This window comes from Muscardinus avellanarius (assembly GCF_963383645.1).
Source record: "Muscardinus avellanarius genome assembly, chromosome: 5".
In the NCBI taxonomy this organism is placed as follows: Eukaryota; Metazoa; Chordata; class Mammalia; order Rodentia; family Gliridae; genus Muscardinus; species Muscardinus avellanarius.
This window is the reverse complement of record NC_137790.1, coordinates 39925099-39937832: the sequence shown is the minus strand read 5'-3', so window position 1 is coordinate 39937832 and position 12734 is coordinate 39925099. Positions and strand designations below refer to the sequence as shown.

At 34.2% G+C, this 12734-nt stretch overlaps 1 protein-coding gene across 7 annotated transcripts in view; it reads right to left on the bottom strand.

The window, feature by feature from the left end:
* CADM2 (cell adhesion molecule 2) overlaps nucleotides 1-12734 on the bottom strand; it is a gene marked incomplete at both ends in the record, with an annotated part of 1088291 nt that overhangs the window by 234536 nt on the left and 841021 nt on the right. For 6 of the 7 annotated variants that reach the window (XM_080696702.1, XM_080696704.1, XM_080696706.1 and 3 more), the window contains one exon: nucleotides 3484-3633. The exons of the other annotated variant lie outside the window; for it this stretch is intronic. In XM_080696702.1, the coding sequence (XP_080552828.1) occupies nucleotides 3484-3633 (150 nt within the window). The remainder of the gene's footprint in view (nucleotides 1-3483; nucleotides 3634-12734) is intronic. 7 annotated transcript variants of the gene reach the window in all.

The window sequence follows — 12734 nt, the reverse complement described above, 5'->3', positions numbered from 1 at the left end:
AAAAAAAGATGGTTATGGGAGCTGGATATGTGACACATGTCTGTATTCCTAATACTTAAGAGGCTAAGGGAGAAGGAACACAAGTTCAAGGCCAGCCTCAGCAAGTTTGGGAGCTCCTCAGCAATTTAGTAAAAAGTTATTTCAAAAACAAAAAGGCCTCGGGTGTTGCTCAGACATAAATTTTCCTGGGTTCAATCCCCAGTGCACCCCCAAAATAGTGTGGGGATAACTGTAATATGAAATATTTATTTATTTCATTATTTATTTTGTGTTACTGGGGATTAAATCCAGTTGTATTTCTGAGCTACAACCCCAGTCCTGTATGTATGTATTGTATGTATGTATGTGTGTATGTGTGTGTGTGTGTGTGTGTGTATACAGAATTCAGTTCTATATATATGTATATATAGAGAGTACTGTATATAGAATTCAGACATATACATATACATATATACATATATATATGTATATATATATATATATATATATATATAGAGAGAGAGAGAGAGAGGGAGGTGCTGGCCTTGAACTTGTGATCCTCCTATCTCAGCCTCCCAAGCACTTGGCCCTTTTTTTCTTTTTGTTGAGGGTCTCACTAAATTGCCAAGGCTGGTCTCAAATCTGTTATCTTTCTGTCTTAGCCTACCAAGTACTGGAATTATAGGCATGCCCCCACCATCCCCAGCTAGAATCTTTAAAATGGTTTTATTTTCAAACTCTTATATATAATGAATATCACTGTCCATATATCCCTTCAAATAAGACATCACATTAGAAGTGAATAACTACCATGTGAGGGAATAGACATGTTAGATTGTTATTCATGAAAAGACTTCTTAATTTAGTACTTTTCATTAATTTGGTACAATTGATTTTTAAAATCAAACATAGTAAGAAAAAGCCTACCAAAGTCTAAAACTTGTTATACTACACACACACACACACACACACACACACACACACACACATATATATAAAATAACTCCATATTGTCATTTTTGATAAGAAAATTAAATAAAACAAGTGCATATTTCAAGAATCAGTATGATCAGATGCATTGGGCATTTTATGGCATCAAACAGATGCAAGAGTATATTGAATATATCCTAAATTTAGTATGAGCTTTATTTTTTTCTCCTATAAATATTTCTCAAAAATGAAAGCAATGTCTATGTACAAGAGGTTGCAAACATTGCATTGTATGTTGCTCTATTTTCTACAGAAAAGATATATTATTCACTTGAAATAGAATCAATTTTAGTTTTAGATGTTTTGCAGGGGATAACTTATACACTCACTAAAAAAGGAAGCAAGGACATTTAATATAGATTTTTGTCTTTGTGCCTAAGGATTTAACCTCACAATTGTAGATGTCACTGTAAACATTACTCTCAAAGATATCCTTAAAAAGCAGCACAGGCTTTGTTAAAATGTGGAGAATGTTATCATATACCAGCAAGAAGAATGAATAATAAAAATAATTTTAATATTATAAAAATTCATAATTGTTACTTGGGACAATTCTTTTCATTGATAGCATTAATACATTTTCAAAAGATGCTACTAAGCAAAATTGTTTCATTAAATGCAGGTATAAGAATTGCAAGATTACAAAGTGAATGTATTTTGTATTACTTCTAAATATGCATATATAAACAAATTAAAAATTAAATAATAAAATATATATTTTATAATTATATATTATATAACTATATTGTTATCTGCATTTGACTGTAGATAACAAACCTTGGAAGGCAAAACCAACTATAAGAGATTGAGTACTGTATACAGGATTCAGTTCTATCTACTGATGCAGGCATATACTCTGGTCTCACACTGTATCCCTTATAAGTAAAGGGGGAGTATTGTACTCAAATATTTGGTGAAACACAAGTTTAGATGATGTAATAAAGGTAAATCTTAATAATAAAATGAGTAGACTTTAAGTGAAGCATGTTATTTCCTATAATGTGGATGGGACTTAAGGGAAATTCTGAGTTCTGAAGCAAAGAAATTTCTACTTCCAAACTGCCTTTGGACTTGAGCTGCAACATAAATGCTTGCCAACCTACCCCGCAGAGTTCAAAGCTGCCAGCCTTCATGCTCACATGAGCCAGTTTCTTAAACTAACTTTCTTCCTTCCTTCCTTCCTTCCTTCCTTCCTTCCTTCCTTCCTTCCTTCCTTTTATTCTTCCTCTATCATCTATCTAGCTGTCTGGCTATCAGCTATCTCATCCCTTTTGTTTCTCTGAATAAACCTAACACTCCCCTCATTTCTGACTGATTTTATTTTTATAGCATGTGCTCCCTCACAATGTACTCTTAAATATATTCTATTAATTAATTTATTCATTGTCTCCAGTATCCGACAATTGTCTCCTTTATTGCCTTCTCCTATGAGGAAGATCAGGGGCTTTTGTCTGTTCTCTCATTCCAGTGCTTGGTACAAAGGAACTCTTGGTAAGTATTTGTCAAATCGATGGAATAGGTATTTAATCATTCCACTTTATTATATTAAAGGTTTAAAATGAAAGAACTCATTTTAAATATAGAGCATAATAAAGAGGAAAAATTGTGTCAGTGCACAAAATATAGTGGATACATACTTTAGGTCGACTGGGGATACTTAGTTGACTTTGGATATGTTTTTATAATTAAATGAAACTAATGTAAAATTCTTACTATTATCTATAGAAATTAATATACTAGATAGTAAGACTATATTGAACAATTGATATATAAATGAAAATTTATATCTTATATAATTTATATTTATTTAAGCAAAATGTACATATTTCATTACAGTTCATGGACTAAATTGTCATTCAATCTTTTAACAATGAATAAAGGCTTCAAAATTTGGAGCACATTTTTAGTTTGTGTGAATTGTACAATATAATTTTCTTTACTATTCTGAAAAAGTTTAAACAAAATCTATCGTTTATCCAACTAGATACTCAGAAAATTAATGAAATACAATTTGACTTCAATCAAATACTGGTTCTTAATTTAATTTCAGTTTATTTTGGAAACATGGCTATACTTAACTTTTTTATGGAATCATTTCTACAGTTTAGACCTTCAGACCAAATACATGAAATAAATCATTAAACTTTCTCTTAAAAATATAAAAAATCCATATTAATGAAAATAAATATATTATCAGGAGTGAGAAAATGTGTTCTATACACAAGTAAAAAGATGAAAAATAAAATATCTAGAGAAAAGATATTGTTAAGAGAAGGCTTAAAAGTTATTTCTAAAACAGAATAAGAACTGTTTATTTTATTAAAAAGTTGACATAGGTTATCTTTAGTGTTTATGACTTGCAAACTAAAGTATTTAATATTTAACATGTTTAAATACAAGCAGCAGCAGTTTGGTAATCAAAAGGAATAATTTGAATCATCTCAGAAAAATAAATTCATTATAATTAGGGTATTTTAGAATACGATTAAAACATTTAAAAGAAAATGTACTCACCTTTCTTGTCATCAAAGTACAGAGTCTGTTGAGCTGGATTTGACCACTGGAGGGAGGTGTTATCATTTTGATCAACCCTGCAGGTCAAAATTGCAGTTCCGCCTTCAACAACCGTTACATTCTGTGTTAGTGGAAACTGCCCTTGGCTGCCTAAAAAGAGATTAAAAAGAATGCTGATTAAATGAAAGTTATAAAATGATTAACTTCCCACAATCTACATTGGACTTCACTTCTCCCTCTAAATAAAATATAAAACAACAAAACAACCACACAACTACATATTAAAAAAGAGAAAAAAATAAAAACCTATAATCAGAGGATAACACTACTGACATAATATTAAGACTCCTTTATACTCTGTCACATATTCCAAAAAAACTTTATTTTCCTCCTGGGCACATATAAAAATTTATACTAAAATAGTAACATGATAATCATTAATTTCCCTTGGCTTTGCATTAATGATGTGGTGCAACATTGGGTCATTGCTGAAGCTAAGGCAGTGAATAATTTTGGATGAATTTAACTCACTAAAGGAGCAGATGAAACATGTAAAATACCTTCTTGGTAATTTTTTATAATACTGAATAAAGTCTACGAAATATGAACACTAAAACTTTAGATTCAATTTCTGATGAAAGAAGTTTAAAAAGAATTCTGTTTCACCAAGGTTCCTTATAGATGTAGCCATTTTTAGAAATACAGAGTGTTTTGGAGAAGAAAAATGAGTGTTCTTTAAGAAGATTTTATCCTATAGAATAGCCATCAGGATATTATAAAGGCCAGCTGGGCATGGTGGCATGCACCTGCGGTTCTAATAACACAGGAGGCTGAAGAGGAATTTCTCTTGATCCTAGGAGTGCTAGGCCAGCCTGGGCAAAAGACATTATCTTAGAAAAAGAAAAAAAAAACATTATAGTGATTACTTTAACCCATGAGATACAGGTAATATTCTTTATTGTTCTCATTTGTAGTTTTCTGCTTTTCACTAGAGAATATATATTTATTTTATAATGAGGAAAGTACATATCATAAATGGTCCTTATCAATTTATCATTAGTATATAATAATCAGAATTTCTACTTCTAATATTATTCTGATTTATTAAGGTAATTCATGTAATAAATTTCCTTAGTAAGAGTACCTCTAAGAGTTAAAACAAAATTCAGGCATATACAAATATAATAAAGTAGTTTATCCTCAGAAAGATGATTTGGAGTTTAACTCTGCCAAGTCTGATAACAATGATCAATATGTGTAAAAATGACTTTCTAGAGCCAGGTTAAAATACTATTATGTGAACAAGGTAGTTCATTAAGTAGTAGATAATTTACATATGCAAGAACATTATGATGACTTAATCACACCCATGAAATATATTTCTCATTTCTTCTTTAGTTTTGTAATGATTCGATCATTACTACAAGCACCACTTGAGGTTATGCTGGAGCTATTGGCATAAAGAATCTTAATACTTTTGCCTGTTGATTGCCATCATCAGAGACAGAGGAGCCTGAAGGGAAAAATTTCTTTCCAGACCTAACTGACACAAGCATAGAGGTTCATGACCAAGTTATACAATTAAACCCATCAAGTATAAAAATCTGATATCCGGAGCTTTGTCTTCTCAGTGCCAACCTCTTAGAGTCACTATGGCAACTCCCCAGGATATCTCCCTGTAATCTTTAGGGTGGAGTTTTAAAATTGAGGTTAGGAGTTGTCTGGAATAAATTCTTTGATAGTTGACTGGAAAGTCAACAGGAGCCAGAGTGGGATGTGTTTTGCCGTCAGCTCAGAGGTGACCTCTAGCAGGGAAACATAGGGAGCTATCAATCCTGTGAAGTGGGGTGAGGCAAAAAATCCACATCAGAGAAAACATGAGCTGTGGCCTAAAGAAGGAATAATTAACCAGAAATTATCAACTCATAAATATGAAGCTCAGGATGGTCTTAAGACACGTTTCTTAGGTTTCCTTGTATGGCTCTAATACATAATTTGAGCACTCTGGGGTCATTCTTTAAGTAAAAAAAAAAAGCACACAACTGCTAATAAATACACATAAGACAACCCCGATGACATTTTGACTATCAACTGGTACATAAATAATGCTGTCTGCTTCTTGAAAGAAGTGGAAAAGGAGCAGTGATGCTTGCGACAATTTCATCCACTACATTTGCAAAATAATTTTCAAAACATCCCCATAAGAAAATATTATCCTTCTCATTTCACAGATGGGTAAACTGACACTAGGAGGTTAAGTGATTTTTTTTTTCCATGGTGAAACATAGTCAATGAACCATTTGGAGTTGGTTCTGAAAGTTCTACTTTTTTATACTTATCTTTCCACAAAAGCAGCTGGCTCATAATAGCTTTATCACTATTTGTTTAAATGTGTATTAGAAAAAAAATTTAAAAATGAGTGATTATTTTAATAAGAAAACAAATTTGTAAAGTTAAAATAGGGGATTTTAATATTACTGTCCTCAAGTCACCGATGCTATAGAGAAATTAAAATGTCAGTAACTACTTCAGTCTTTCCTTCCTGGCTTACTGAAGAAAGAAACATGTATTTGCTAAGGTCTTCAGCATGCCAGGTACTTTACATACCTCAGCACACCTCCACTTGTCATTCCAGGTAGGAGATTAGGACAGCTTTTGCCATCTTCTCCTCCAGTGGAATCTGACTTTAAAGTAGTGTGACTTCAGTTCCCTGGGGCTTTGCAACCTTAAAATCCCTGCAGTCAAATAATTTAGTTTCTCCCAATAGAGAGCAAATTCATGTGGAGAATCTACTAATCCTAAATACCCTTAGGATATGTGGCTTCCAAAATCAGTTCAAAAGCCTATGTTGTAGGCAGTCAAACATATTTTCTGGGGGTCTGAATTGCCTTTCACTTCTGGTTATAACCTGGAGAGAGCTTCAAGTTAGTTGCTACTTTTCTTTTTTAACACTTCACTGCACAAGGTTGTCATTCAATCACAGAATTTTTTCCAAATAAATCATTGGTTTTCCAAATTAGACACAATGAATACAGTATCAAATTCAGAATTTATCCTCAGTGTACACCTAGATATTTTGCAAAATCTATGATAGGAATTCGATGAACCAGGATTGAAGAATGGAAAGCGGAAAAGAAACTTGCTAAAGAATTTGCAAAATAATCAGTAACTTTGAGTTGGGAAGTAAAATACACGGCGTTTCACAATACTGATCTTATTTTTCACCTACAAGGATTTCTAAGATGTATCACTTGTATCAATATCTCTGCTAAACACACCATGATCTTAGATTTCAGAGGAATCATTCTTATCAAACAAGCACATGTTGAGATTTATAACTTCCACTTAGGAGTCTTAGAAGCTGGGCAATATGGTTTCATCATTTTCTTCCTCCCTCCTTGTGTTTACTTCCCTTATTTATTTATTTATTTATTTCTCTCTCTCTCTCTCTCTCTCTCTCTCTCTCTCTCTCTCTCTCTCTCTCTCTCATACATACACGCACTTTATTCTAAGATGATTAGAGTTATGGTAATAGGTGTGTTTTATCTTTGAGTCAGCTACACTCCTTAACATAAAGTGTCATAAAATGAAGCTCTCAGAAGGTGTTCACTGTCCAAAGTGAGTGCATTTGTAGGGGAATTTGTGGGAGTAAAATTACCAAAGTAGCCTGCTGCATTTGTTCATGGTTCATTTGGGGAGTAGAAAAAGAGACTAATTATTCATTGAAAAATAAACTATGAAAGAATTAAATCACAAACACTTTAAGGATGTCTTAGTGCAGCATATTAAGACATTTTGGAATTTTATTTGAAATAATTATGTGCATATAGAAAGATATAGCAGAGAGTTTTTAAGAACAGATATATCTAAAATAATTTCAGCACTAACATGGGATAGGAAATGATAGAACTGTGCCAAATTTGTGCACCAGAAAAAGGAAAGATCTCTAATAACATTTCTTGAGTATTAAGTAAAAGCCCTATCTAAGCCTTCTTAGGTAGATCGACTCCCATGATTCAGAAAGTATTCTTCTGTTCTTTCGTACAAATATCCATTCTAATAATTCCTTTCCTGTACTAATAGCCAAAGAACCAGTTGTGAAATTTTGGAAAAGGTAGATTACTTTAATCTATCATTCATACTGCCAACGATCACCAGGTACAATTTTGAGTGTGTGTCTTGCATCAGTGAATTCATATGCGATGGCAACTTGTCATCATATCTACCTTGAAGGTTAGGAAACTGATTCACAGAGACCTTGATGCCCACAGTCACGCAACTAGAAAGCACATGACCCATATGTTGGCATTTTGCACTATGTCTTCATACCTTACTTAGTCACAGAGTGGTAATGAAAATAAACTGAACTTAACTCTGATTACACAACTGTGATAAAATAAAAACATCATTGGTAGTCAAAGATTTTGAAGATGTATTTAGACCTTTACACCTATTTTTAACAAATGAAAGGATATTTGAAATTCTAGTAGAAGTATAATGTGCTGGAGCTGGTTCATACCAGTTCCCAAGACTCCACAAAGTACAGCTCTTCCCACTTTGTACTCAGTGACATACGCTGGTAGCTTGAAATTGACCACAGAGGGAGTATTTTCACCATGGAAATTGGCAAACACTGCAGGTCAATAATTTTCCCCATAGAGCAAGCTGTAAAATATTTATAGTGAGGCACTGAAAGTCATTATTGATGTCTGTTGTTTGGGGCTGCTACATGCATTTTTAGCTTTTTGTTTCCCCCTCTGACCCACCATTCCTCCAATAAGATTTCTTTAAAACAAGCTTCTATTTCTTTTTCTACTCTGTGGATAGCAATCTTGAACTGCCAAGTTTATTTCTAACTAGCACTAGTGATTAAAAATTTCAGCATTTATATAGAAATAATATAGTGAGTTATTGCTGTGAAGGCCACTTAAATGTAGAGCAATAATTTAATATCCTGAAAAGAAAGCTCTTTCAGTCCTATACTTAAATAGCAGACCAAGCAACTGCCATTATTCCTTCAAGGTTTCCATCTGTCATGTAATTAAGAAGAAAATAGTCAAAACAATTCCTTGTCTACATTAGGAATTACCAAATTCTAAATAAAGTTCAAACTTAACTAAGTTCTTAATTGCTGTCTTTCCTTCATAAGAGTTGTACCTTCCTTTAGAGTCTGACCACCAAGAATCTAACACACTGTCACACAGGGTAGGAAGAAGACAGATCTAAGATATGGCCACCCTAACTCTGTTGACAGACTGTATGTACCATTAGAATATTCAATCAATAAGCAAATCAGTCAAAAGAAATCATTGAAATGGACCTCATCATTGAAAGAGAGCAAGTTTTAAGGCAATTCCAAAACATGATTCTGTGTCCACAAACAGCGCTATTCAAGCTTTACAATCTCTTGAATGGAGATGAACAAAGCCCATGGCTTTCTCTATCTCTGTTTCTGCGCTTCAGATTAAACTGGGGCCATCTCAGTGGACCAGCGCACACTGCACATGAGCGCTCTTTTTATAAGAGAGATAATCACCTGAGATAGATCTAGACAAACAGATAGAGGCTTTACACAGCTGAATGGGAGTAAGTTACAGTCAGTAATTCTTCAGGGTAAATAATCACATTTTGTGGGCTATTTAACAGGAACTGAAGACCTCTCATTATATTTTTCTTTCTGAAAATGAGCAAAACTTTCTCAACAAAAGAACCAGATTTAAAAACAGTGAAGGGGAACAAACAAAATAAGATATGAAAAGAACTAAAAATACTATCTTTCAATAGAAACATGTAAAAATTGCATAAGTTAAAGAGCATCATGTTTTTGACCCTCTCATTTTGGGGTATATTTATGCTTAATGAAAACTGGCAACTTAATTTATAAGATTACTTAATTCAATAGAGGTATTGACACCTAAATCTCAATCAATCAATCTCTCTCTCTCTCTCTCTCTCTCTCTCTCTCTCTCTCTCTCTCTCTCTCTTTCATTTTATTATTTTATATTTTTGGAGGAGGGAGTATCTGGGAAGTAACCCAGGGACTTTCTAACTCCAGGCTACATATCCAACCATTATCACTAGTTGCTAAGGCTGGTCTTGAACCTGCAATCCTCCTGTCTCAGTCTCACAAGTACTGGCATTGTAGGCGTGCACCAACACACCTGGCTATATTAAGGTTATCCTGTCTTTGTTGTACAAATCACAGAAGTCAAATGGATCAGTAGATATAAAATATTTTTAAATCATTGTTAAAAGACAAATTCAATAAAGAGTGACAGAAATAGGAAACTAATGTGTGTGTTTAGAAGGGGGTACTGGGGTTGGAACCCAGAGGCTTTCTACCTCCGGGTTTTACTCCCAGACCTATTTTATATTTTATTTGGAAACAGGGTCTCACTAAGTTGCTGAGAGCCTCACTAAGTAGCCGAGGCTGGCATCAAACCTGTGCAATCCTCCTGTCTCAGCTTCCCAAGAATGGAATTCCATGCGTGTGCTACCATGCCCAGCTAGAAATAGGAAACATTTTTAAATGTTGGGCTTTTCTTGTTATTTTTTTATTTACTTTTGGTACTGGTAATTGAACCTGAGGCATACTATCATCTTTGAACTGTACATGCAGTCATTTATATTTATTTTTTGTTTTTAAACAGAGCCTTGCTAAGTTGCTGAGGGTTTCACTAAGTTGCTGAGGTGGTCCTGGAAGCTGAGATCCTCCTGTCTCAGCCTCCCAAGTATGGGGAAACACAGATGTGAACCACCATGACCTATTCTTAAGAGTCATCTTCTTGACTTTTTTTCAGCTATTTATGTGTAGGTCTGCCTCTCAGTCTCTCTCTCTCTCTCTCTCTCTCTCTCTCTCTCTCTCTCTCTCTCTCTGTTCTCTCTTATCTTTTCTCTCCTTCTCATCTGTTTCATAAATTGCTTTGAGGTATTTATTCAAAGAACCTCCATCTTAGAAAGTTCAAGATCATTCTTGTTGCCTAAATTAGAGTCTAAAAATATATCTAAATGCACACACAGCATGCTATTACTTCCACTAAATTACGGGAAGCATTCTAAACAAATAACCATCTAATGTGAAAGTTGTGGCTCAGTAGTTGTGTGGACTGAATCACACACTAAAGCCTATTGGATTGAAAAGCACCAATGTCATTAATGCAGGCTTACAATTCCCAAGAGAAGAGCCGTGAATGCTCTGTCATGTGAGAAAGGATATCAGAAGGTGAAATTAAGACTGATAACTAAGCGCAAACTGCCTCCACTTTTGAAATGTCCTTGTGTTCTTTCACATACTTAAAATCCTCATGTCATTTTTTCCCTTCGTATCATTACATTTTTGGTTTGCCTGAAAAATTTTCTTGGCCCGACACATATAATTTTGTTTTTCTTTTATTCTACTTCATCCGTTCTGGAATCAGCCTGCCTTTTAGAGTCCAACACCTGGTATCCACCTTCTGTGCCACCCCTCTGCCCAGCCACTGTGGAGTGTGGCTATCATACTGGTACCTCTTGCCAGTTTCCATAGAGACAGGAAGCACTTTGGAGACCTGTGCTCCACTGCAACTGCCAGACCAAAGCAAGGAAGAGACAAAGCTGGCGGGCAGTAGGTCTTGCAAGGCCAGGAAAGGTTGGAAGGGCTTTCTCCTCCTGATATCAGAGTCTTACAGTGCCAAGCTGGCAGCTTCAGCAGTTACAATCCTGTAGACCAGATCCTAGTGTTTGCTGTGGCCATTGTGAGCGGCCCATTCTGCTACCAACTCTGGGAGTAGAAGCGCTTGTGTACCCAAAGCTTGGCCCTCGTCCTTCCTTGGCTTCTGATTCATGACAAACGGCTCTTTCAGATTTACAGTGTCTCCCACAGTTCCTGACCCAGAGGATCATAATTCTCCTGCAGAGTTTCTACCTTTCTTTCTGTTTCCCAGAATGTGATCTTCATTGGCCAGACCACCCTTAGCAGATCTGGGAGCCTATGGATTAATCATCAGATTGTTCCCATTTGACCAACACAGGGACTGTGAGTAGGTGACCCACTTAACTATATAACATTACATCAAAACTCTAGACCATTGTCTGTGTCTCTGATAGAATTTATAATTAGAGTTAATTCCCCTTTACCAGGGTCAGTGCTGGCCCTGGAGAAATTTGTAATGTAGCTGCAGCATTATATCATTGACTTCCCCTCTACTTCAAAAATGTTTTTTTTTTTTTGTGCGTGAATAAATACCTTAGCTTCTCTATTATGATATTCCCAGCACAGTTGTTTTTTATACACAAAGAAAATTCCTACTACTAATTTTTTATTACTTAACCATCATTGAATATAAGTTTTTCTTAGTATATACAATTTCAGAGAATGCTTATAAAAGCCCTAGGAAACATTTTTATGGGGGTTTTGTAGTCTTCCTAGTGTTTGCCTTATACTACTATATAATAAAATATCTAATTTTTTGTTGTGTTTTATCTTGTATCTATACAAAGTCAAGTTTTTCTATTATTAGTTTACTTTTCTGCTTATAATCATTAAACACAAACTTGTCTACAAACCAGGGGATTAGTTATCTACAATAAATACAAATCAATCTAGCTTTTCAATCACAATATACTTTTGATATAAAACTATTAAAAGAGTCAGGTATAGTAGCAAGCATACTTTAGTTATCTCAGCTGTTTGAGAGGAAGCTAAGGCAAAAGGTTGTCAAGTGTGAGGAGAGCATCAGCAACTTAGTGAAATCCTGTCTCAAAAACAAAACAAAACAATACAAAAATGCTCAGATTGTAGCTCAGTGGTCAAATGATTGTCTAGCCTGAGCAGGGTCCTGGATTCAATTCCAAGTAACACCACAAACACACACACACACACACACACACACACACACACACACACACACACACACCATATATACATACATATATATATATATATAGTAAGTATATTTTGTAAGTATATATTATTTTCATTAAGTTATCTATATTTACTTCATTTGATTAAGTAGTTATAAAATAGTTTGAGTTTTTTTCAAGTTGTCAAATGATAATCTATTGAATAAAAACATTTGATTCTCAAGGAAAAATAAGTTTGATGAATTGATTACATTTATATTCTCCAGGCTACTTTGCTTCTTATGCAAATACATCCTCAATGATTTTAATGTGAAAGAATTCAAAATAAAAGAAATAATTTTAGGGTGTATTCATTTTGAGTCACCCACTCATGCCATTTTGGCATGGGGCTATATTTCTATTTTCTGTAT